Source organism: Lycium ferocissimum, chromosome 5 (genome assembly GCF_029784015.1).
Source record: "Lycium ferocissimum isolate CSIRO_LF1 chromosome 5, AGI_CSIRO_Lferr_CH_V1, whole genome shotgun sequence".
Classification (NCBI taxonomy): Eukaryota; Viridiplantae; Streptophyta; class Magnoliopsida; order Solanales; family Solanaceae; genus Lycium; species Lycium ferocissimum.
Genome location: NC_081346.1, coordinates 71,326,311 through 71,352,124, shown reverse-complemented (window position 1 = coordinate 71,352,124; position 25,814 = coordinate 71,326,311). Strand labels below are relative to the sequence as shown.

General features: G+C 32.1%; 1 protein-coding gene and 1 non-coding gene across 3 annotated transcripts; both read left to right on the top strand.

Moving 5' to 3' along the window:
• The first annotated feature begins 488 nt into the window (after positions 1-488).
• LOC132058659 (small nucleolar RNA R71) lies at positions 489-596 on the top strand. Its single transcript, XR_009415379.1, has one exon. It is a non-coding gene; the product is annotated as a small nucleolar RNA R71 (small nucleolar RNA).
• An 8,822-nt stretch (positions 597-9,418) lies between these two features.
• On the top strand, positions 9,419-13,711 carry LOC132057296 (auxin response factor 18-like). 2 transcript variants are annotated; one of them, XR_009415123.1, is made up of 6 exons: positions 9,419-9,928; positions 10,019-10,086; positions 10,219-11,418; positions 12,174-12,897; positions 12,977-13,081; positions 13,193-13,227. XR_009415123.1 is itself a non-coding variant. In XM_059449834.1 (5 exons), the coding sequence occupies exons 3-5, from the start codon at positions 10,318-10,320 to the stop codon at positions 13,266-13,268; spliced, it is 2,085 nt and encodes a 694-aa protein (XP_059305817.1). In that variant the 5' UTR covers positions 9,423-9,928; positions 10,019-10,086; positions 10,219-10,317; the 3' UTR covers positions 13,269-13,711. The 2 variants fall into 2 exon arrangements, 1 of the variants encoding a protein (XP_059305817.1); XM_059449834.1 differs by having other exon boundaries at positions 9,423-9,928; positions 12,174-13,081; positions 13,193-13,711.
• Positions 13,712-25,814: the final 12,103 nt, after the last annotated feature.

Below are 25,814 nucleotides of genomic sequence, written 5' to 3'. Positions count from 1 at the left end.
CTGCTTGTAGTAATCGTGCTTATTATAATAGTTATTATAGTTATTTTCAAAATTATTTCCTTAATTTCCACAGCCAGGATTTTGATGCCCCATGTAGTAGACTGATTCTGGATTAGCATGATTTGAAGGACAGTTGGCGAACAAATGATCTCTGCCATAATCATCACAATGTTCTTGTACCTGATTTACCTACTGCACTTGATTCCCGAATGGAGCATTGTTTAACCTGTTAACAGCATGAGACAGTTGACAAAGGTCTGCTCGAATAGTAGTAACATCATCTACTTGTAGTACATCGCAGTTTTTTGTGTAATTCCTGAACAACTTGGCTCTGAGTCTTCTTGAATACCTTCAGACATTAGCTCCAGAAGAGCCTCCATCTCTTCATATGTTTTAGACAAGATCTGGCCCCGGGCCGAAGCATTCAATAAAGCTCTTGAATCATGCCTTAGCCCTTTCACAAAATAGTGCTCAATGATCTCTTTCGGATGCATATGGTATGGACAATCTCGCAAATACCCTTTGTACCTCTTCCATGTTTGTGGTAGAGATTCAAAATCTTTCTGAGTAAAATTAGAAATTTTTCCTCTCAGCTCCTTCGTTTTCCTAGATGAGAAAAATTTCTCGATGAATTTGTTCGATAGTATTTGCCGTGAAATTATAGAGCCAGCAGGAATATTCTGCAACCAATCCTTTGCTTCACCAATGAATGAGAACGGAAACAAGGCCAGCTTCACATAATCGTCAAAGACATCTCGATATTGAAAATTTTCGCTCAACTCCATTAATGTCATCAAGTGCTTAGGCGGGTCTTCATGAGGCTTACTTATATACTAGCACATATTCTGCACCCGCCGCAATATTCCTTCTTTCTGCTCAAAGTTTCCATTAATATCAGGCTTGACAATAGCCTTAGAAATGTTTGCTAGACCTAGTCTAGCAAAAGTCGACACTGGAACTCGATCTTGTTGTGCCATTTCAACAGCTCTTTCAAAGAACTCTTTTAACTTTCTTATTCCCCACTTCGGTGTTGTCAATCAAATCGAGAGCACGCTCGTTATTTGCCAACTTTTTCTGCTTGTGTAGAGAGAGTTCTTTCAATTTCTGGATCAAAGACATCTAAAGTTTTTCCTTGACTTCGAGTATGTGGCATAAACGAGCGAATTCGCTTGAGGAGCACAAGTCAACCAACGAACCAGAGTTAAAACTTGAATAGAAATTAAAAATCCAAATAAGAAAAATAGTAATTCTTCTAAGTCCCCGGCAACGGCGCCAAAAACTTGTTAATCTCAAACGCACATTCAAGTATACATGGTCATACAAGTAAATAGGATTTAAAGTTCAGATATCGTACCCACAGAGACTTAAATGTTATATTGTTCAACTAATTCAAATTCTATCATAACTATGCAAGAGAATAAAAATCAAGGTATTTTGTTGTAACTAAACTATTGACTGAAAGTAATTTAATAAACGAAACTTTGACTGGGGATAAGACTGTAAGGTTTATGGATGAGAAAGAGTTCTAGGGTCATGGCTTTCGACAATTCAGTTAAGTCTTCTGACAATTCTACCTATCTTATTTCCTGGGTTACTAGTTGACGGGTTAATTATAACTTTATGAGTATCTTCCGAATTGCTCACAATCCTATAGATACTACTCTAACGCCTATATTTCTATCGTCACCAGAAAATAATAAGAATGCATTTACTTCTCCGTATTCAACTAAGCAAGGCTAAAGGATATATTCCTATCCTCATTAGCGAAATAATTATATCAAACAAGCTCTATTTATTCTTATTACACATGTAAATTCCCTATTCGTAGTTCAACTCACATGCCACAGGTAGTGTCTAATTAGTGATCGAGTAATTAAACAATTAAGCACAAGAATAAATAAGCAACCCAAAAGATGAAAATTTAATTGATAGAAATTGTCATCAAACCAACTATCATGTCTTTTGCCACAACCCTATGATAAGAGAACTTAGCTACTCATGATTTGAGATGAAGCACAAGAATTCATGAATAATCTAGGGTTGAATGAAGAAAATAAAGTAGAAAACCAAGAGAGAATAAGAACGACGAATTACAAGTCTTAAGAAAATATCCCAAAGACGCCATTTACAATGTTCAAAACGTCTATTCATAGTCTAGGTTAAAAGCTAAAATAAGTTGGCCAAATCCCGATCAAATTGGAAGAATTGGACGCAGACCCGCGATGGCTATGCGACGCACGCCCATCACGGGTGCATCAGTTTGTCTGCACTAGATATTGGTCAGAGAAGCATCAACTGGGCGCTAGGTGAGCGATGCACGCTGAATGCGCGAATGCCTTTAGTTGCCTGATTTTTCTCTAAGTATCGCATGACCCTCTCGTCATCTCGTTCAAGTTCCATTCTATCCATAATTCACCAAAATTGCTCGGTTTTCATCCATTTGTCCTCGTTGTACCTAAACACACAAACATACCAATATAAGCTCGAATACAATGATTTCATTATCAAGAAAGCAATTTAAGTACTAAGATTTAGAGGGAAAGTGACGCGAAATCTAGATATTTGAGCCAAATATCACCCATAATTCAAATTCCTAGCTCCACCTCTGCTGAGGGGCTTATATGTAAGTTGTTGGCTGTTACAATCAGAGGCGGAGGTAGGTTGGGCCAAGAGGGGTTACAAACTAATGTTGTTAAATAGAGTTGGATGCAATTATATCTAAATGACTTGATTGTGTAATTATATTTTAATATTACCAGCATATAGAGCTTAAACTCTTTTTATTATATACATAAATTTTCTTCACACACATGTTACATAATTCATGACAAAAAAAATATGTTCAGCCAAACCCGCAACATTCGCCCTAAATCCACCTTTATCGGATGGATTTTATATTTTTTTCATTCTGCATACGGTATTCGTTTTGAATTATTTTTCAACTAGTATGGTATGCCCGTGCTGCGCATAGGATCCAACATGAGAAAAATTTCAATTAGACAATTTGATTCTAGTATTTTCAGCAAGCTGGCGACTCTTAAAATAACAATAATATGCTTAAGCATAATAACTGAATGTCACGAATGTATAACAATATAAACAACATGATGCAGCTCGACAAAAGTAACGGATACAATTATTCTAGTTTTTATTTTACGTAAGATTGAGAGGTATAAAACTAAATAGATTCTTAAAAGGTTGATGCAGCCCATCTTCAAGTATTTCATATCATAATTCAGTCTTGACTGTCAAATCAATATGCCACTGGAAATCACTTAGGATAAAAAGAGTTGGAAAATGCATAGACGATAAATGAAAAATGCAAAGTAGTGTAGGATGCGGTAATCTAAGCCTTGCTTCTTCTATACTACTCCTATTAGCTCGTGCTTTTTCACATGTGAAGATATTCTAACATAAACTGTACAATTGTAACGTAAATATGTAATATAATGGGGAACTTAATTAGTATGTTGTTTTCTCATACTGTTAGTATTAAATTATCAAAATAACACGTATCTTTTCTATCTTTTGGAGTTCCTCATTATCAAATACTTCAGTTGGTTGGCCACCTGAATTTTCACCTTGTTGATGAGAATTCGAATCCCCACATTGTAATCCCCTCTTCATTTCCCTCTCCCCTATCCCCTATGTAATAAAAAAAAGTTTTTAAAAAAATTATTCAAACTCTTTGACAACACATATGCACATGCATATTGCAATCCCCTCATATTTATTCTTGTTATTTATATACATAATCATCATCAATATTCTTTCACTTGCTTAATAAATACATACACATGAATTTCTGTTTCATGCTTATATATAAAGTACATGACTATGTAGTCATGTTTTTTTCATCTATTTCATGCACATAATTTCTATTTCAAAATTAATGCAATATGTTGTAAAACAAAAAGAAATATTTTTTTCTCTTTTTTCACATTAATCGCTCCGGTTCAAAGAGAGTGTCCACTTAGCCATATGCACACCTTTGAGAAAATATTAATTCCTAGACAAAATAAGTAATCTGACTAACTTATTCCTAATTAAATAGGTATTGAGATTTGGTTACTTAACACTTAATAAGGGAAATTTAAAAAAAAATAAGATTTATTCTCTCTTGATTTGGTAAGTGGACACTCTTTTTTAACAAAAAAAAAAAATAAAGGCTAAGTGGACACCCTTTTTGAATCGGACGAAGTATTAATTTTCTTATAAGATACTTTCAAATAGTTTATTCTTTCTAGTATGGACTTTAAAGTTCATTTTATCATCATTCAATTATTATGGTAAGTATCATTGTTGAGTCTCTGATTATGTGAGAATGAAATAGTAAATTAGAATTATTGCGATCAAATTTTAATTTGCAAAGTCTTTCCACTAACTAAATATTTTAATCTGACTTTTATTCTAAATTTGAAATCAACTTTATTTTGAAGAATAATTATCATTAAACAAAGATTTTATTTTTAATTAAACTATTCTCTTTTTTAGATTCTTTTAATTTAAAAAGTAATTGACATATACAATTACATGTAAAATTTAATGATAAGAGTATATGCATACTATTTCCTAAAAATTGTATCACATAATTAGTCTTTTTTAAAAGATTAAAAAAAAAAGACTTAAAATCCTAAATAAAATAAAGTAAAAATAAGAAAGTATGTGTCGATCCCAAATTTTAATTTAGAACAAAGTAAAAAAAGAGAAAAAGGGCCAAAATTACCCACCGAACTTTGGAAAATCCACCTAACTAAATATTTTAATTTGGTTCCCATTTGTTTTATTCTAAATTTGAAATCAACTTTATTTTGAAGAATAATTATCATTAAACAACACACACTCTCTCTCTCTCTCTTAATTAAATTATTCTATATTCTTTTTTTATGATTCCATTTGCAGGCGTAGATGAAGTTAAAGATAGTCCAATTGACATATGGGCCTATACCCACAGATACATATAAAATTTATCTAGTGATTATCGTTCTGTAGTCCGAGTATGTTCCAATATTGATTATCATGTTGCTGGGGATGATACTTATTATTAGATTAAAAAACACGAGAAATAGGTGAATAGCATATGCATATTAGATCTTAGATGTTGTGGTCCTTAATTGGCCAATGAGTGCAACATGGAGTTTGATGTATTCTATGTATCAATTTCTTTTTCCTTTGTTATTTTTAAGTCACACTTGGAATTTGAAGAAGAGAAATTAGACAATTGACTTGAGAACCGGAGTTGAAGCTTTGCAGTGTATGTAGAGAGAGAGAGAGAGTGTGTTTGTGGGGAAATGGTTTTTAGGGTAAATGGGTCCCAAAATAAATTTGGAGAATTTTAATGGAAAAAATTATTTGAGGAAAAATAATTTTGTGTCATGCATTTACATATAAGGGTATAATTGATGTTCAAGATAAGTAGAAGATAATTACACTAACGAGGGTATGGATGATTTTTCAAAAGTTCGTATTTTAAAAAAGAAATGTAAAACAAAGAGTACAACATTGTTAAGCATGAGGAAATGCTTAATTCCACTTTTGCCCTTGTTTGTCCATGACAAACTCCACAAACTCCCATTTCTGAAAGTTGGTCCCACACTAAGAGGGATAAAACAGGAATTAAAAGAAATATAAAGCAAAAAGTACAACATTGTTAATCATGAGAAAATGCTTAATTTCACTTTTGCCCTTATTTATCCATGACAAACTCCACAAACTCTCATTTCTATATAAGAAAAAAAGAAAGAAGAAGAAAGATATCATCTCAATGTTTTAAAAAGAAGTAAATGAGGTACTTACATTAGGACAATCCTGATTTTGAACCAGTGTTATATCCTCAATTGGTTCATCGACAAACCTAACTGCCCCTTTTTTTACAATTTTGGAATTCACGCCATAGGTTAGTCCCATTGTACGTAAAGTAGCATAAACTTGATATATAGAAAGGTAATAATTGCAAAGATTTTTTTTCTTTTTTTTAAGAATTAGTTCATTTAGTTGTCGTTATTTATTGGATGTAACTTATTTGGGATTTTCTCTTATACCCCGGCACTTAGATATTTTAATTTTGGTTTCTCCCTAATATTCGGTATTTGCTTTAGGAGTCCGACTTTGGATTATATTGAATTTGAAGAATTTCTTAAAAATAATATTGGCCTCCTTAAAAGAGTTATTCCCCCCGGTCTTTAATAGAGGTTAATGTAGGATTTAAAGATTATGGGTTTCTATAGCAACCTCAAGTTAATATATAAGTAATTGGATTCGCATCAAATTGTGTATAGATATTTAGTGAATTTCTCATATATATATATATATATAGAGAGAGAGAGAGAGAGAATAGAGATAAAGACTAATGAATTCACATGAATCCGTAACTTATAACTAGCTCTGTTACCGATCTTTAAAAAAACTGTTGTTGCATAGTAGGAAGGTCAATACAGTTAAATTTTGAAGTGAATTCGGATACATATATCTAGTTGTTTTTTAAATAATATTTAAAAAAAATACATAATGACTACTACAAATTACGATTTCTTATATTTAAAACAACTTAAAAGAAACTAATTGACTCCTCATGTTGTCAATATTTTTTTGATGAATTTGTTTTAAAAAGGGTAAATTACGACAGCATAGGGTATACTATACTGGCTTTAATTAATCCCTTGATGTTGACATTATCAAGAGGACGTACACATTGAAAAGTCATTCAAAGAAGGAAACATTTTTGTTTAATCAAAGAGAAAAAAAAAACTACCAAAAATTTATGTAGTTGTCAAGATGACACGATTTGTACTTATGGAAACTCTCTTTACTATCTTTGTCGATATTGTGGTCATAACTCATCAGAACTTAGATAACTCCACGTATTTGAAATAAAGCCATTATTTAAGCATATGATAAAGGTGAAAAAAACATTTATGCCAATTGTGTACTTTTGAAACATATTGGCATTAACATATTCGTCGTATATTTTTCTACTTTATAATTTGGGAGGACAACACTTCTTGAATAGTTTCCTTATGTGCAATTCTACTATAAAATTGTTTTGTCGAGGTAAACTTTTTTTTTGGTGGAATTGTAGATGAACTTGTTCTTTAGGTTAGTTAATGTTTTGCCAAGTAAATACTATCTTGAAATTATATTGCTTCCGAGATTTATGAGTTACTATACTTAATAATTTATTTCCTTAACCTATGACATATTTCTAATAAAAAAGAAAGAACGATTTTTTTTCTTTTTTATTATCCAACAGCTTGTTCTTGAGGAGATTGATAATGGTTTTTGAGATAGTTTTTATGTCATTCAAACTCTAAAGTCACGAGGGCGGAGCTATAATTTTACTTATGGGTTCGATAAAACTCAATAATTTTGGTTCAGACTCTGCTTTGAACTAAAAGATCCACTTAATATGTATAAGTAATTTATTAGAAAATCAATAGTTGCATTTTCTATTAGACCCATAAATTCAAAATCTTAGCCCCGCCTCTACAAACTCCTGACTTATCGTGTAGAAATTAGAGCATTTAACTCTAGAGAAAGTAATTAGTACTAAGATGAATATCAATGTCTATATTATCTAAGAAAAGGGATTTAGGAAATGAATAGTTATAAATTTATGATTAATCTATAGGTAAATAGTCTAAAATTAACATAATTTTTTGATAATTCATCATTAAATTAACGATAGATATTATTTAGCGATATAAAATTATCTAGTACTCCCTGCGGCTCAAATTATTTGTTGCTTTTTCATTTTACACCCCCCTTAAGACATATTAATAAGAAGAGGTATTTGACTAACTTTACCCTTATTTATGTTATAAGATTTAATATCTCTCCATTAAATGTTTACTTTATATATTATATGTCCTCTCCATTAATGACAAATTTTTATTAAGGGTAAAACGGGATAAAAATTAATTGTGTCTTCAACTTCTAAAACACAAATAATTTAAGATAACTATTTTTAGTAACCACAACAAATAATTTGAGACGGTGGGAGTATAACTCTACAACCAACAAATGCATCTTCAAAGTGTCAAATTCATTCATTATTAAGATCATATAACATGTGATAAAAGCTAATCTTTATGACTCTTAGCTGACTACCAATTTCTCCAATACCATTGATTTACAACTAGCTACCAATTAACAAACAGACAAAGAATATATTCATTAAAACAATTGAAATTATTATTGTGTTACTAGGAATTCTTCATTGTTCAAAGTGATTAACTATCATATTTAGTTACCATTTATCATAAAAAGGACATCTAGTCTGAAGGTATTTTGTCATTTTAAAACACTTAATTGGATATTGTTAATACATGTATGTTTATTGCACATTCTCTCCTACATAGATTATGCATGCATAATTATTTCAATATTGAATATTGTATTAAGTATGCAAAAATATCATGTCGAAATTATTTTTATGGATCAACACCAACAATTAGCAGTATTATATAGTCGGTGCAACAAATTTAATAAACCAAACCTGGAGGTTAATTATGTCAAATATAGTTAGTTAACTTCACTCAAAATTAAATATGTGTACTACCATGGTTAGTCAATCTAAACCCGATATTTTAATATTCCTGCCTAATTAATAAATCACAGCGTTTGCCTTGCTTTTAGAGTACTATTGACTTCCCATATTCCAATTTTCCAACTATCACAATTATCACATTATATTAATCCAACCTCCCTTATCAAATTGATCAAGCAAATCCAACAGAATAAATAAATTAATTTTTTAATCACATTAAACAAATAATGAAAATGACACCTCCTAACATACTATTTTCTTACTCTCTCTGGTTCAGAATAAGTGTTCACTTGGCCTTTAACACGCCTAAAATACTAACCCCTAGAAAGTAATACTACCCTTAATTAAATGATGCATATTACTATTAAATTGACACACTGCTATCTGATCACTCAATACTTAATAAGGATAAATCTATAAAAACAAAGTTAATTCCTTCTTGATTACATAAGTCGGCAATTATTTTGAACCAACATAAAAAGTCTAAGTGAACACTTACTATAAACCGAAAGGAATATTATTTTATTATTTTACTAATACCATAATGGAAAATAACAAAAAGAAAATGGATAGCCGGCTTTAAGATCTTTGTTGTTTTGCTGGCTTCTGAAGATACAGCAGAGTTTCTTCAGATCCGAAGAAAAAGGTCAGAAAAATAAAATTTTAATCAACCAACCAAACCCCATAAAAATATACTTATCAATTATCAAGAAACCCAAAAAAATAAAAAATAATAATAATAATAAAAAAAAATCACAGGTAAATAGTGAAAATTAAAAAAAAGTCCAAGAGAGAGAAAAAGAGACAACTTTTACATGGACACACATCACACATGTATGTGTGTGGACATATATATAATACATATATATGCATACATCTTGTTATTTTGTATGCTATACAAATATAAAGCTCTCTTTCTCTTTGTGTGTGAATATATAGTTGTGTTTACTTTGAGACAAAAAGATGACAAAGAGTTTTTTTTGTTAGTGAAAAGTCATTGTAAACCAGTTTTCACTTTCCATCACTTTTGATAATTTGTTAGGGTTTTCTTGTTTTTCTTTCCTTTTTCTTTGTTGTTTGTTTCTGTCTAGTGAATTGTGAAGTGGGGTTCTGTTATTTTTTTGTGTGTGATTGAGAAACAATTTAAAGGTGGAATCTTTTGGTTTCTTGGAGCAAATTTTACAGAAGTTTCTTGAATTTTTAGAAGAAAAAGATTGGAATTTTGGCTTGATTTTGTACTCAAAGTGAGTCAAAGATTGGATTTTTTTGTTTTTGTTTTGGTGTAATGGATGATTAAGAGGGAATTTTCTGTTTTGAAGTTGTCAAATTGAAGAAAATGAGGACTTTTGGGTTGAATCTTGTCAAGTTGTTTATAATTTTGTGGTAATTCAATAATTTCTCTTGAGGAAGGTTTCAAGTTTTTATTTTTGTTTTACTTTCAACAAATTTGCTGATTTTGAGATGCTTTTGCAGAGAGAGTACTATGTACTTGTAATTGATGTTTCTGGATATAGATTTCATTGCTGAACAAATATAGAAAGGTATGGACTTTTGAAACTTTCTTTGAGTTGAATTTATTGTGATTTACTTTCTTTCCTTCTATTCTGGTTTTTGCTAATTGGTAGTACAATTAATATGCCTAAAGAATATTTGTTTCTTTTATTTGATGACAGCATTTTCACTTCCTAATGGGAAAATAAGTTTTTATGAGCTAAAGAGTTGGTTGGTTCTTGAATTGATTGTCATATTGGTAAAATTTTGTTGACATCAAGATGATTACTTTTATGGATCCAAAGGACAAAGTGAAAGAAATAGAAAAGTGTTTAGATTCTCAACTATGGCATGCTTGTGCTGGTAGTATGGTACAAATGCCTTCAATTAGTTCAAAGGTTTTCTATTTTCCTCAAGGTCACTCAGAGCATGCTAGTGGAAATGTCGATTTTAGGAGCTCCACTAGGATTCCGTCGTATATTCCTTGTAAAGTCTCGGTGATTAAATATATGGCTGATCCTGAAACTGATGAGGTTTATGCCAAGATTAGGTTGATTCCTATTAGTAGGAATGAAGTTGAATTTGATGAAGATGGGGTTGTTGGGGGGATGAACGGTTCGGATAACCAAGATAAACCTACTTCATTCGCTAAGACTTTAACGCAATCGGATGCGAACAATGGCGGAGGTTTTTCAGTCCCGAGGTATTGTGCGGAGACGATATTTCCTCGTTTGGATTACTCCGCGGATCCTCCCGTTCAGACCATCCTTGCTAAGGATGTTCACGGGGAGACATGGAAATTCAGGCATATTTATAGAGGGACGCCGAGGCGCCATCTGTTAACGACGGGATGGAGTACTTTTGTGAACCATAAAAAGCTCATTGCTGGTGATTCCATTGTGTTCTTGAGGGCGGAAAACGGAGACCTTTGTGTAGGCATTCGGAGGGCAAAGAGGGGAATTGGAGGTGGGCCCGAGACTTCTTCTGGATGGAATCCGGCTGGTGGGAATTGTATGGTACCGTACGGAGGGTTTTCAAGTTTTCTTAGGGAAGATGAGAATAAATTAATAAGAAATGGGAGCGGGAACTTGATGAACAGGGGAAAAGTGAAGGCAGAATCGGTTGTCGAAGCTGCAAATCTTGCAGCCAGTGGACAACCATTCGAGGTGATTTATTACCCTCGTGCGAGCACTCCGGAGTTTTGTGTGAAGGCCTCGCTTGTAAAGGCAGCATTGCAGATCCGTTGGTGCTCGGGGATGAGGTTCAAGATGCCTTTTGAAACTGAAGATTCTTCACGGATAAGTTGGTTCATGGGAACTATATCTTCAGTTCAGGTTTCCGATCCCATTCGGTGGCCAGATTCACCTTGGAGGCTTCTGCAGGTAATACAATCTTTTTTTAGTGCATTTCCATTGTGATCTGTCTTACGATCTCTGATGTATGCACACATACTCAGTCATGTACTGTTTCTCAGAATTATGTGCCGTTTGTTCCACACATATTCTTTTCTTTTTTTTGATAAAATCAAATATCATTTCATTAACAACACACGAAGCTGGTGTCAAAAGCTATATACAGCAAGTGTTGGTGTCGCACTCGTTATGTTATACACAGATTATTATAGGAAGTGATTCAGATGGGTATTCCAAAAAAGGAAAAGAACTCCTAATCTTTTTAAAGAAAACATAAACAAATGATGCTCCAAAACATTCTTTCTACAGAATCACATTTGAATTTGTCTTTGACTTTAAATTTGTTTTAGAGAAACAAAGAATCATCGTCCTTGTCTTCGTTATTAGGGAGTTTTTATGTTCTGTAACACGCTGTCTGATGAGTTTCACGATCTGGTGAAGTTGGAGAGTTTTAAAACCCGTATATGAACTCAAGTGAACAATACTTGGAGTGCTCTATTTGTATGTAAGTCTGTGATGCGCATAATTTTTCTGCTCCCTTCTTTTCTGAGTTGGTAAAATGGTAGCTTTTGTAAATTGTACTTAAAAAGGTAGTAGCTTTTATTTCCCAAACAGAGGGTTAAATTATTACTTACTTTGTCCTGTTTTGCTACAGGAGGCAACAATTAATCTATTCTTGCTTAATTTAGTATGTTCCTCTCTTAAGTTGAGATGAATTGCTGCAGGTGACGTGGGACGAACCTGATCTGCTCCAAAATGTGAAACGTGTCAGCCCATGGCTCGTGGAATTAGTCTCGAACATGCCTACCATTCACCTTTCTCCCTTCTCACCCCCACGAAAGAAACTAAGATTACCTCAACATCCAGATTTTCCTCTCGATGGCCACCATCTTCCTATGCCGGCTTTCTCCGGTAACCACCACCTTCTAGGGCCTAATAACCCCTTCGGTTGTCTTCCCGACAACACCCCTGCTGGCATGCAGGGAGCCAGGCATGCTCAATATGGTTTATCATTATCAGATATCCACCTCAATAAGCTGCATTCGAATTTTTTTCCGGTTGGTTTTCCGCCACTTGATCAGGCTGCAGCAGCACCCCCTAGACCCCTAAATAGTCCAATGATCGGTAAGCGATGTAACAGCGAGAATAATATATCTTGCTTGCTAACCATGGGAAATTCCGCTCACTCTACGAAGAAATCTGATATTGGAAAAGCACCACAACTCATGCTTTTCGGTCAACCTATACTTACTGAGCAGCAGATCTCTCTTAGCTGCTCGGGAGATACTGTTTCTACTGTTCGTACAGGGAATAGTTCCTCGGATGGTAATGCTGATAAAATAGGGAACGGGTCTGATGGTTCGGGTTCCGCACTTAATCAACGTGGTTTAACAGAACGATCGCCGTGTGACACATTTCAATCCGAGGCAAATACCGAGATTGGACACTGTAAGGTTTTTATGGAATCAGAAGATGTAGGTCGCACACTGGATCTTTCATTACTAGGATCTTACGAAGAGTTATGCAGGAAATTGGCAAATATGTTTGGCATTGAAAACTCGGAGATGCTTAATCATGTTCTCTACCGGGATACCACTGGCGCGGTCAAGCAACTCGGTGATGAACCATTTAGGTGCATGTTCAAAATTTCCCATTAACTTAACGAGATATTTCTCATTGCTTTTCTAGTAACGAACTAATATTGACAAGATGTTCTTGTGTCCTTTCTTCCTTTATTTTGCAGCGACTTCATGAAAACAGCACGAAGGTTAACGATTCTAACTGATTCAAGCAGCGACAATGTAGGACTAAGGGAGTAAGAGAGATTAAGTAAATCTCGACTCCACTTTCCTTTCGAACTGTACAGCTGGAAGATCGAGTGCTCTGTTCCTAACATTTTAACTCTTTCGGATATGCTGAAGAAGATATTTAATTACCAAGTTCAAGAGTGGAAAAGTTTGCGATTCAGCAAAATTTTCGCAGACTTTTCAGTTCGAATGCTGTTTCTCGGGGACAGTATGTGTTTAATAGGTTTCTTTGGATTGTTTTCTGAGTTTTGTTCAGACAACACCTACAAAGAACAAGATGTACTTGTTTTTTGTAGGCTTTGTCTGCTAATTCTAGTACTCCATTTACTTATGGAAGCCTTCTAAGAAGGCTTAAGACTTTCTTGTTTTGTTTTCTATCTAATGAGTACAGTTCCAAACTTTGAGAAATTGTAAGTTATCATTCTTGACTTGAGCTCTTATTCTTGGTTGACTGATCACAAACTTTGTTTGACTTCAAGTTTTCGTCGTTTCATAGGCGATCTAATATTCAGGTGGCAAGTGCAGGCACATCCACTGTCTTCTGCTCGAACTACATATAGTAATAAAATTTTGTTGAAGAGCGAGAAAAGGAAACACAAAATTGGCTATGGTAGTTTCTTGATTGCAAAAAGGAGTCTATGCTAGGAATGCAAGATAAAAGGCCATTAATAACTAGTCGTTTTGATCCTTTGAAACAACTCGATGAATTTAGTAGAACGTTTTAAAAGACCTTAATGACTATAGATGAACTCATCCAACGTTTACAATACGACGGTTGGCGGTTCACAGCCTAGCTATGCTTACCCTCTCAGAAAAGGGCAGTCAGGTATACAAAATATCTCACGTTCAAGCAAGGTCGGGTCGGGAAAAGGTCGCACTCCAGAACGGTGTAAGATAGGCCGCTTATATACAGCATAAAACTTAAAAATATATGTAAGACCTGTACAAAAGTGTTTGTCGGAATCTGGAAAGTCTTTTTTGTCAACATTATTGTTAGAACTTAGAAAGTATGTCCTTATATGATTGTGAATATTTTGCGTGCACGATTATGTTATCTTTAAAAAGATTTTGGTATTTTTGAAGTTGGATTTATTAACTTTGATGTAGTAAGTATAAGTCTAATCAAATAAACCAAGGAAGAAAAATTAATTTTTGAAAAATGGTTAGTACTGAATTGACAAGCAAACAAGTGCCACGTGTACGACATAATCTGCAGTCCCTAAAAGAGCACAAGTCACATGGTAGACCAAAACATTTGAAACCAGATACCCCCCCACAAAGTCCTACATTAAATACTGCTATTTCGTTGCCGCAAGAATTGGAAAATTTTAATATCTGTTTAGTTATTTTAATGTTTCTTTACGTGATTAGTATTGGGATTGAGGGTGTGTTTAATTAAAGTATTAATTTAATTTAATGAAACATTGACCTGAAATTCAGCAACAAACAATAAGAACAAGCAGCAAACACAAAGTCAAAGATAGAGTTACGCAAAGACAACATCAGCAACACCAACAAAATATGGCTTTTAGTATGTTGCTTTTGCTTTTCTTTTTTCCTTTTTTTCTGGTTTTGAAAAAAGCGTGAGGGGTGGGTTAGAGGTGGATTCTGATTTGAAGTTTATAAATTTTCAAAGCGATATCTCAAATTAATATTTTTACAAAAATTACTAACTCGATTCATAATTAAATATTTATAAATAACTATAATAAGTTTCTTAAAATATACGCCCTCTGCCCAATTTCGCGGTGTTTTTTAGGTTTTGAGGGTCATACGAGTTTTCTTTAGCTAAATTTTTTCACACACCTTTTAATATGTTGAATTGTCACTTTTTGGCATATAACACGTTTTAAGTACTCTTCATGTAAGTTTTATTTTTTTAATAATATTAAAACTTTTATATCCAAATTTACAATCAAAATTTGAAAACTTGGCTCTTGAAGTTCGCCGTATAAATCGAAACAAAGAAGTATACTCATATACAAAGTTTGAACAGAAACTATTTAATTTACGCTAACCCATAACTTAACCTTCCAAATTTTGAGGATCTTATTCTTATACTTGAACTTTCATCTTATTGGTGATCCCCACCTTATAATCCCTATTTTCCCTTCCCCTACTTCCATCTAAACTACCACACCAATTTGATCTAAATTTAATCACACCTATGAAAAGACCATCATAACCTTTACATGTATAATTTTGAATTAAGATGAACTTTAGGAGAGAAGGATAGAAATGACATTAACTAAGTATAAATTATTAAATTTGTCTTAGATACCTGTGCAAATTTACCATGCTACTCTCATTTGGGTCATTATGACCAACATCAATGCGGCAAAAAGACCTTTCCGTAAAAAGAATTTAAAAAGTTTCTTAAAAAAAAAAAAGTCCTTCCAAATTTTGGGATGGGTGGATAAAAAGGAAGAGGAGATAGATTTTGACAAAATGAGGTGCACGTGTGAAGGGGAAGACACGTGTAAGTCAAACAAAGGTGTTTGTTGGGTGTGTGTGTTGGGGGTGGGGGTTGGTCAAAAGAGTAAATAGGGTTCACGTGTGGCCAACGTCAGCAGAGTAGATTTTATTGCATGGGTTGCGCCGTTTTGAAGACCCCGCTGTTTCTTCTTCTTCTCATCTCTTTTTTTCGTGCAAAGAAATATCTTATTTAACTTTTTTTACTTGTTATGTATTAATTTGACATACTTATTGAGAAGTTAAAAATAAAAAAATGATAATTTTAAGATATATTATTTGTAAATATTGCTAAGTAATTTAATGATTGAAGTCAATAAAATATGCTTTAAAAGTTATGCAGCCATTAAGAATTTCTTAAACTTGATAACTCAAATTTTAATAATAAAGGTAAAATAGGTATGAAATGGTAATTTATCTCTTGATTTTCAAAACTGGACAAGCAATGAACAACTATTTTTAGTATACAGGACATAGACAACTATTTTTAGTATACACGACAAGTAAAAATGGGCGAGGCAGTATAAAATAAGTCATAAATATTTGTGTGACTATAAATCATCTCATTAATAATAATATAAGAAGTTTAAAGTTAAATTAATACTCCCTTGTCCCAAAATAAGTATTAGCTTAGCAAAATAAAATTGTCTCAAAATAAGTGTTACCTTAGGAATTCAAAACAATAATTGGCAAATGTTTGCGATTATACTTTTAGCATTAAATAAGTAGTCTTCTTTAACATTATTAAATTCTAAAAAAATATTTAATAGATAGAGGTAGTTTAATAAACTCCGCATTATATTTATTGATTTTCTTAATAGGCATAATTTTTGCTAAGATGACACTTATTTTGGAATGTACGGAGTTTAAAAATATGAAAATGCATTATCATTCTTTTTGTGACTAGTTGAAATGAAAAGAGTGTTACATAAATTTAAACGAAAGTAGTACTTTACTTGTATATTCTTTTTTACATTCTATTTTCAGAAATATTTTCCCTTTGTTACACCGGTATTTAACTTAATAGGGAGTTTAAGAAAGAAAAATACTCATTAATGTTAAAATAAAAATTTTAATGATCAGATTATTCTTAAATGTAAAAAGTGTTACTCTTTATATATATATATATATATATATATTAATTAGATATAGAGGAAATGTCGTTAATGTTATAAATTCAACTAGTCGAGATTAATTAGATATACATAGTGAAGATAAAAATGTATTCTTTTTGTTTTGCTAATTATGGTTGTCATCGAGACCTACTTTCCATCCATCCATCCGATCCAACGCTCTAAATTATTATTTCACTAAACATATATGGACATTCTCATCTTGTATGTATCACAGGAATATCTTCTCTCTCCCTTTTTTTTTTTTTTTTTTTTTTTTTTTTTTTTTTTTTTCAAGTGTCTGCCTCATGCACATATAATAAAAATAAATAAGATTCCCTCTATCCTACGCTATGGAATTAAGCTACCCGTAAAAATAGATTTTCTACCTTCTAAAGGTTGTAGTCTTAACTGCTCCGATTCTTCCGGAATATCATGTGTAAATTTATAATATAATATGAGGGGTGTTTGTTGCTTTTAAAATATTGGTAAAATATGTGTGTTGTTGTACAGATGTACATATAACATAAGATATCATGCATGATGGTCATTATGTGCATGCATGTATAGTCATAAAATCAAACGTTTTAACCCCCGAACTTTGCATTTAAAACTCACTTTAAAGAACTAAACTTAACTTCTATTTTTTACCCCCCCCTTAAAACTTACGTTTTAATTGTTTTCCACCCTAAAAAAATATTGCTAATTACACTCGCGCATGTCATTGACAACAATTGCCACGTCGTCGTGGTCATTGCCATGTCAAAATTACCAACATATCATTTTTTATTTTTAATTTCTCTTTCTTCTTCTTTCTCCTCATCCTCACCTATTTTTATCAACCACCATGCCGCGTAGGTGTGGAAATTGGACGAATGGTTCATCACCATCATCTTTAACACCACCACCACCATCATCTCCCCACCAAATTTCATCAAATTCCTTAAAAGAAAAAAATCACCACCACCATCTTTAACCCACATCCACAACCAAAGACCATTTCTAGCAAAGATTTCTTCCACCACCATTATTAGCAAACCCATTTCTTCCACCACCATTATTAGCAAACCCATTTCTTCCATAACTTTATTTTTGAAAAGAGAATCAAAATACCCACATCCACAACCACCACCATTTCTAGCAAACCCATTTCTTCCACCACCATTAGTCCCACTTACACTTAAATTCGTTCAAATTAGTTGTTTTGGTTGTTATTGTTGGCCATTATTAGTATTATTATTAACAAACCCATTTCTTCCATAACTTTATTTTTGAAAGAAAACAAAATCTAAATCAAGAAACAAAAAAATGGTGAAAATGAAAAGAAAAAAATGATGAGAATATAGAGAGAAAAAGGGATTTGTGAAGAAGAAGAAGAAGGATGGGTTGTGGGAGGGGGGGGGGCTGTATGGTGGTGAAATTTGAAGAAGAAAAATGTGGTCGTGGGGGGGGGGGGGGCTTAAGAAGAAGCGATATTAAGAAGAAGAAGAAACAGTGGAAACCAACCAAGAAGCCATGGAAATCCACCCTCTCTCCCTTTCTTCTTCAATCACATTAACACATCAATGATGAAAAGAAACCAACCATTAAATTTTAGCTACGCGTATTTTTCACTCTCTTAATTTTTTATTTTTTTATTTTTTTTGCCACGTGCATTTGGGGTGGAAAATAATTGAAACGTAAGTTGTTAAGGGGGGGTAAAAAAATAGAAGTTAAGTTTAGTTGCTAAAGTGAGTTTTCGTGCCAAGTTCATGTTTTTCCCTAAAATCAAACGTAGACATGAAAAGGAATATTGCTAAGAGTAGACAACAATGATCGTGGTCTAATTAATCATACGTGACACCTTATTAGGTGTGGAAGGTTGAATACATGAACAAATAAATTTTTGAGTCACAAAAGATTTTGATAAGAAGTTTGAAAATTTGTTAAAGAGTTTAATTCTATGATTATATTGAATTTATATTACCCAAGTGTTTAATTATAACTTTTACATTTTGTTTAATATATTAAATGCATTAATTTGTTAATATTAAAAAATCTTTTAAATGACGAGTGAAATTGAAATGAGTATAGCCATATATATATATATATATATATATATATACTGTGTAGGAATTTGTGCAGTATCACTTTTGCTCACTTTTTTGTAAATAAGATTCATATTAAATATGCATATATTCTTTTAGTTATTCAATAAATATATAAATCTTCAAACTAAGACAATTGTTGATCTATTGCTGCCAAATGCATACATCCATCCGGATGTGAATTGGATTACCACCAAAGGTTATGATAGAACGATAAATATTCCTTCATCTTCAATTAGCAGGTCTGGGATTCAAACTTTAAGGAATAAAGTTGTCTTCAGAGAGTGTGTGCCGCTATATATGATGACATTACATTAGAAAACATTAATTTTCGACGGATGTTCTCGTTGGAAATATGGGATTTACGTTAAAGTCCATGAGAAATGTCTCCGACAAGATAATTGCTGACTAATTCCGTTGAAAAGTTCGCTTGTAATTGAGTGAGACTTCTCGATGTAAATTTAAATTAATCGGGTCTCAAAGAGAGTATTAGATACCGAGTTTTGGGAAAAAAAAAGAAAGGCATACATCCACATCTGCTGTAAAACGTATAAACTTAAAACATACTTGTATGTGATACACTACTTGGGGTCCATTACTCCATTATATATTTCAAGTCATTGACTCAAGTGTGTGTAAACCTTTACTGACAAAGATCCATCTTATGGGCTTTAACGTCATTAAAGATCAATTAATTATCAAAAAGAGAAGGCTAAGCATCTTAATTTCCACCTCTAATCAATATGGAATCAGATCATAAGCAACATTAACTTAGTATTAATAACATTAAGTACGAAAAAATTAAAAGAAACCGACATGAAAAAATTTAAAGAGAGACAGAGACACTTTACTTGAAGTGAATAGTCACCGACAGATGGAACAACACACGAAACACAAAAAATAAAAGCAAGAAGGGTGACAAGATCATAAGTAGTTTTGAGTTGGATCACGTGAATATACCATTTCCTTTGCCTACAACAACGTTTGATCAACGTTGTCTTTAATCAATCCTTTTATATGTTTAAAATTTTGTCTCTCGTTAATAAGGATAGGCGTTCGGACAGTTCGAATTGAGGAAATTAGAATTTATTTCAAATTTCCAGTTTTAATAGCCTATATGTAAGTTGAACTTTTTTCTTCTTACGGAAATGAACTTTCAAATAAGGTATTCATGTCAGATTGTCTAAATAATATTTAGATCACAATCATCCGAATAAAGTATTCACGCATCTAATTAGACCATTATCAATTAAGGAAATTCCTAACAACAGAAGCATTTGAGATTTAACAAGTCCAAAAATAGTAAGATCATGTCCAAATAGAAAGCATTCTGGCAGCCAATATTTGTTTTTTGGATTTCGGAGAATTCGAAGTCCCTAATCAGCAATCCAAAAATTGAAAAGAAGAATTCATCTAACTAGTCGTTCATCAACTGCTTAATAAAAATAATATAGCCGGCGAATGTATAATTCATGTATAATGTGTATATAATTGTATATAAGTGTATAATCTATACCTACCGTTAGAAAAAGTAAAGGGTAAAATCTAACTAGCTATTTGTGTAAAGGTCCATTTTTAAAAGCTAAATTCGAAATCCAATATGTAATCCGAAAATCCAAAATTTTAAAATTCAGAAGATTTTGATTTTGCCTAAACAATGCCCGCAACTATTCATTAAATAGTCATTTCTATTTTACGTCTTTTTAAAAAAATCTTAACTCTCATTTATGCTGTTAGTTTTTTCCTTTAGTGCCCTATCAGTCTATCACACCTATGCTAACTTGTCCGAACGGGTGACTATCTCATTTGAAAACTTAAAATTTTAATTGAGATAATCACACAATTTAACATTGTTTTCCCTCGCTTTTTCCTTCATTGCTTCAAGAGGAAAGGAATTTATAATTCTTTTCACACGAAATAAGAGTTGAAAGCTCTATGTAAAAACTGTAGAAACGCATTTATCATAACATTAGTTGTTACACGCATACTCAGAGAAAAACAATCAATGTTCAGTAATTCGTGAGTGGTCAAAACACACAATAAAAGAGAAATTAAGAATAGGGGACATGAAACACTTTCCAAGGCTTTTTTTAATTTATTTATTTTGGAGCAAACAGTTCATTACTTTGTTTTCAGCACCCAGGAATTGATCCCCATAATATCTGCAACATGTTTAATTTCTCTCCATTTAATTTATGAAAAAATGTCGTAATATCAGTTTAATTTAAATAACTTGTAACACAATAATTAAATGCTGGTTAAATTTTTTGATTAATTTACCATCAAATCTTAGATTCTTCACCCCGCATACGTAGTGTAAGTTCGAGTTTTCATTGTTCCCTTCCCTTTCCCAAATTCCTAAAATATGATCCATTAAATCTTGCTCATTTGACCAGCCTAATGTTGCCTTTCTAAAAGTTGTGGGGGTTTTTTTTTTTGGCATAAATATGTAGCAAATTGATCTTTTTTTATTTGATAATGTTATATTTAGGCATAATAAAGGAGAAAAATGTTAGTAAAGTATATGAAAACAAAGAAAGAAGAAGTAAGCTATGTAAGGGTTGGATGGTTGGAGTATGTAGAGGGGTCCAGAATATAAGTTTTATATGTTCAATCTTTTTAAGTTATAAGTTCAAATCTACTATTTGTTACAAATTTAGTGGATTTTTATATACATATTTATGTTTGGCGTCAAATTATTGGATTCAAATGAACTCAATCGATAAACTTCATCCGCTTATGAGAGTATGACCTATTGTTTAACCCTTCTTGAACCAATCTTAACTCAAGTAATTTTTTGACGGCTTAATGACTTGTCTATATATTAACTCATTTCAGTTTGACTTGTTCAAATTCAGCTCAACTTGCATATTTTACTTTAACCTTGACATTTATTATCTCAGCTATTTTAATCTGTCCAAATTTACCCAACCCGTTTAATTAACACTCCTAATAAAGTCACACATTTCATAATAAAATTATTTACAAGTACATTCTGTGGTTGATAAAATTAAAGAATTGAAAAAGACAAAGAAGTTGGGAAATTGAGGAAGGAGGAACAATCTGTGGATGGACGCATGCATGCATGTGTAGTCTCGGGATTAACTTTGCTTACAATTTACGTTAAAAGATCGATCAGTATAGAAACTAAAGCTCTGTTTGGTTTTTGTTTTTCATCTTTCTTTTTTTTGATAGATCCAAAGCAAACACCAAAAATGGTGGGAGAGAGGGAGGCCTTTCATTTAGGACAATTTTGCATCAACATTTATGAAGCATGGTTGGTTTGTCCTAACACCTTCACTTTCAAGCTATCCCCTCCCCACTCCCCCAAACCCCCAACCCCCACAAAAAACCCTTAAAGACCGAACCCCCATAGGGCCCATACCCTTGTTTTTTTCTTAACGCTTTAATGGAGTTAAAAAGAAAAGTGCCATATTTTTAAGAGTTAAGTCATATGCATCCATGGTATAAGAAATATCGGGATCTTTACAAAAATAACTGGTCGAGTTCACTGTTACTTTTCATAATCAGTATTCATAGATTATAAACAGTTATACACATATTATACATGAATTATGCATATATTATATACCTGAAAATAATTTTTAGTTTAAGCAATTGGATGAACGACTATTTAAGGTGATTCTTCTAATATATTTATACAATCAAATATTACTGACAAGGTATGTAATTACAAGTAAATTTTTGTGGTAAACACTAACCAGTAATTAACTTGGTATTATATTAACAACTATTACATGTTAATATTCATTGATATCATAAAAATAATTTTACAAAAGATCAATATATAACTTAAATGTTATTTAAGTACAACAATTTGTATTTTTTGAGTTTAAGTCCTATACAGGATAACGTAAAAATGTTGACATAATCAGATCATTTATAAGGTAATAATAATTATATCCGTATGCTAAAATATCAATCAGTGACCTGATAGTTAAGGAAAATTAACATACTATTGTATGTTAATTTATACAGATAATGTAAAACTATTTAGATGGTTAACATTTATAATTTAGATCCTACTTATTAGTCATAATAAATACTAGCTATAGTTTGGAACGTAATTACGAAATGTAGCTATAGTTTGTGTATTTACCAAATGTAGCTACAGTTGATCTATCAGGCAGATATCAGTTATATCAGGCAGGTATCAACTATATCAGGCAGGTATCAGTTGTATCACCTGAAATCGCGCGAAAGAGTTGTATCAGCGCGTACAACACGAAAGGGCTTTATCAACATTGCTGTGAATTTGCAACAAAACTAAAACGTAGCTATGTTTCATAATTCTTTAAAATTATAGCTATATTTTGTAAATACAATCTAAATGTTTGCCCGTCACATAATTTTTCCTTCTTTTTTGTTTGTTTTAATGGAGTTAGCAGCCCCTTCATTACCTTACAAGAACCTACAAAGCATTGATAGAAAAGACCAAATGAAATGGGTCCGATCCATTGAGGATATGGGCTTTTTTCTTCTCCGCGAATGTCCTTTTTGTGTCAGTATGCTCCTTAATCTGGACCCAGACCGACAGAGATTCGTAGATGAGATTAACCAGAGAGGCTGTAAATTTGGCCCATTTAGGTCCACCACAATTATGGACTTTATCGTCCCAATCATGAATTCCTTGAAAATGACCTCTCAACAGTTTCTTAGGAGTAGTAAAGGACTATGGTGGACCTAACTATTGGGCCCATTTCATAAGTGTAGTATTAAAGGACTAGGTGGGCCTAACTAATGGGCTCTACATGGGGATGAAGAGTGAGAATGGCCGACCGTTGGACGTGGATAGTCTTGAACTTTAGACGACGTTTGATCCATGGGAAAAACTTTAAATTTAACAAACTTTGATTTTTAACGCTTATTATAGTGTAAGAGGTGGTAAGAAGTTCAAAGATCGCTCATTTTCAATGCTATTGAGTGTGATTTACTGCACAATTAGTTTATGAGGCTTCAAGGCGTTAAATAAGGTGTTCATTGGTAGATTTGGTGCGGTTTTGTAACTTTTTTATTTGGTATCTTTGGTTTCAAAATTCGGGTAAAGTACCTATAAATACATATTAAGGAGAAATATTTACGAAACGTGACGATAGTTTTCTATTTACAAACCCTATACAAAACATACTTTTACAAAAACAAAATTTTTTTTTTTAATTTTTTTTTTAATTTTTTTTTTAAATATTTTTTTCACTCAAAAATTTATGTATGAATTGTGTATATCTTGCTCAAGGCTTAAAAAATTCGCTCAAAATTTAGTGTATGAAAAATATATGAAATGTGTATATCTTGTTCAAGGTTTAAAAAATCGCTCAAAATTGTGTGTATGAAATTTGTATCTCGCTCAAGGCTTAAAATTTCACTCACATTTTCGTATATAAAGTTCATGTTAGATTTCTATAAAATTAATACAATCTATAACAACATTGTATATAACTTTGATACAACATTCAAGACTTAAAATAATTGCTCAAATTTTTGTGTATGAAATATGTATATCTTATTCAAGGCTTAAAAAGTTCGCTCAGATTTTGTATATGAAAAATGTATGAAATGTGTATATCTCGATCAAGGCTTAAACATTACGCTCAAATTTTTATGTATGAGAATGGTATGAAATGTGTATATCTCTCTCTCTCAAGACTTAGAATTTCATTCAGATTTTTCGTATATAAAGTTCATATTGGTTTCGAAAAATTAATACAACTACAACAACATCAGAACAACTTTCTTACAATATTCAAGGCTTAAAGTTTTTGCTCACAATGCTGTGTATGAAAATTATATTAAAAATTTCGCTCACACATACACATTTCATACACAAAAATTTGAGGTAATTTTTTAAGCCTTTTGAGCAATTTTTTTTTATAAATAATTTTAATTTTTTTTAAAAAATATTTAAAAATAAATTATTTTGTGAAAAAAATTAAAAAAAAAAAAGAAGAAGAAGAAAAATATATGAAAATCTGTCATGTTTTGTAAATTATCGTTATGTTTTGTAAATACGGAAAACTATTTATATATTTTGTGATAAAAAATCTTAAGTTAGTATCCTGTCATTTTCCCTTTTAATAATGTCATAGTCATGATAGATTGGGTGTGGGTATGGTATGGTAACTTTAGTATTATGCTTTAAATTTATATTCTATCAATCAAATTTAGGATAGACATCTGACTGATGTCAGATTGAATTTCACAGAGAAACTAGCTTTACTTACATGTTTAATCAGTTACCTCAGAAAGTAACAAATTTGCGGGAATTTAGTTACTCGTTATTTATGCAATTATGTGTATTGTTTAAATTTAGTTCAGGACTTAGATAATGTAATCATATCCAACTTAAGAGATGTAGACAAGTGAGTGCCACCTGAGGCCAGGGTTAGTTAACCTACTCTTACATGTGTTTAGGGGCGGCAAACGGGCCGGTCGAAAATGGGTTAAATAAAAAAACGGATCAATTACCCGACCCGCCTATATTTAACACGAATAAAAATAGGTTACCCGACGGATAATATGGATATTTATATTATCCAAAGCTACTTCAAAGATGATGACTTCATGTAGCTAATATGGAGAAAATTAATTTACCTTCTTGTCCACAAAACTATGGAGTAGTACCATTTATTCATATATATATTTTTATTTATCACAGACCACAGTTATTATTGTGGAAATTATTATTATTATTGCGGAAATTATTATGTCAGTTATTTAAAAAGGCAAAAATGCCTTGCCAAAATCTCTTCTTATTTCCTTTTCTTTTTTGTTTTGCATTGATAGCATAAATACACATGTGGCTCTAATTATATATTTTTCATTAGTAAATGTTTGTGGAAAACAAGAAATTATAATAATTTTTGAAAGCT

Coding starts and splice junctions, on each gene's coding strand:
- LOC132057296 (XM_059449834.1), top strand. CDS start 10,318: ATGATTACTTTTATGGATCCAAAGGACAAAGTGAAAGAAATAGAAAAG. Junction 11,419..12,173: donor CACCTTGGAGGCTTCTGCAG/GTAATACAATCT, acceptor GAATTGCTGCAG/GTGACGTGGGACGAACCTGA. Junction 13,082..13,192: donor CTCGGTGATGAACCATTTAG/GTGCATGTTCAA, acceptor TTTATTTTGCAG/CGACTTCATGAAAACAGCAC.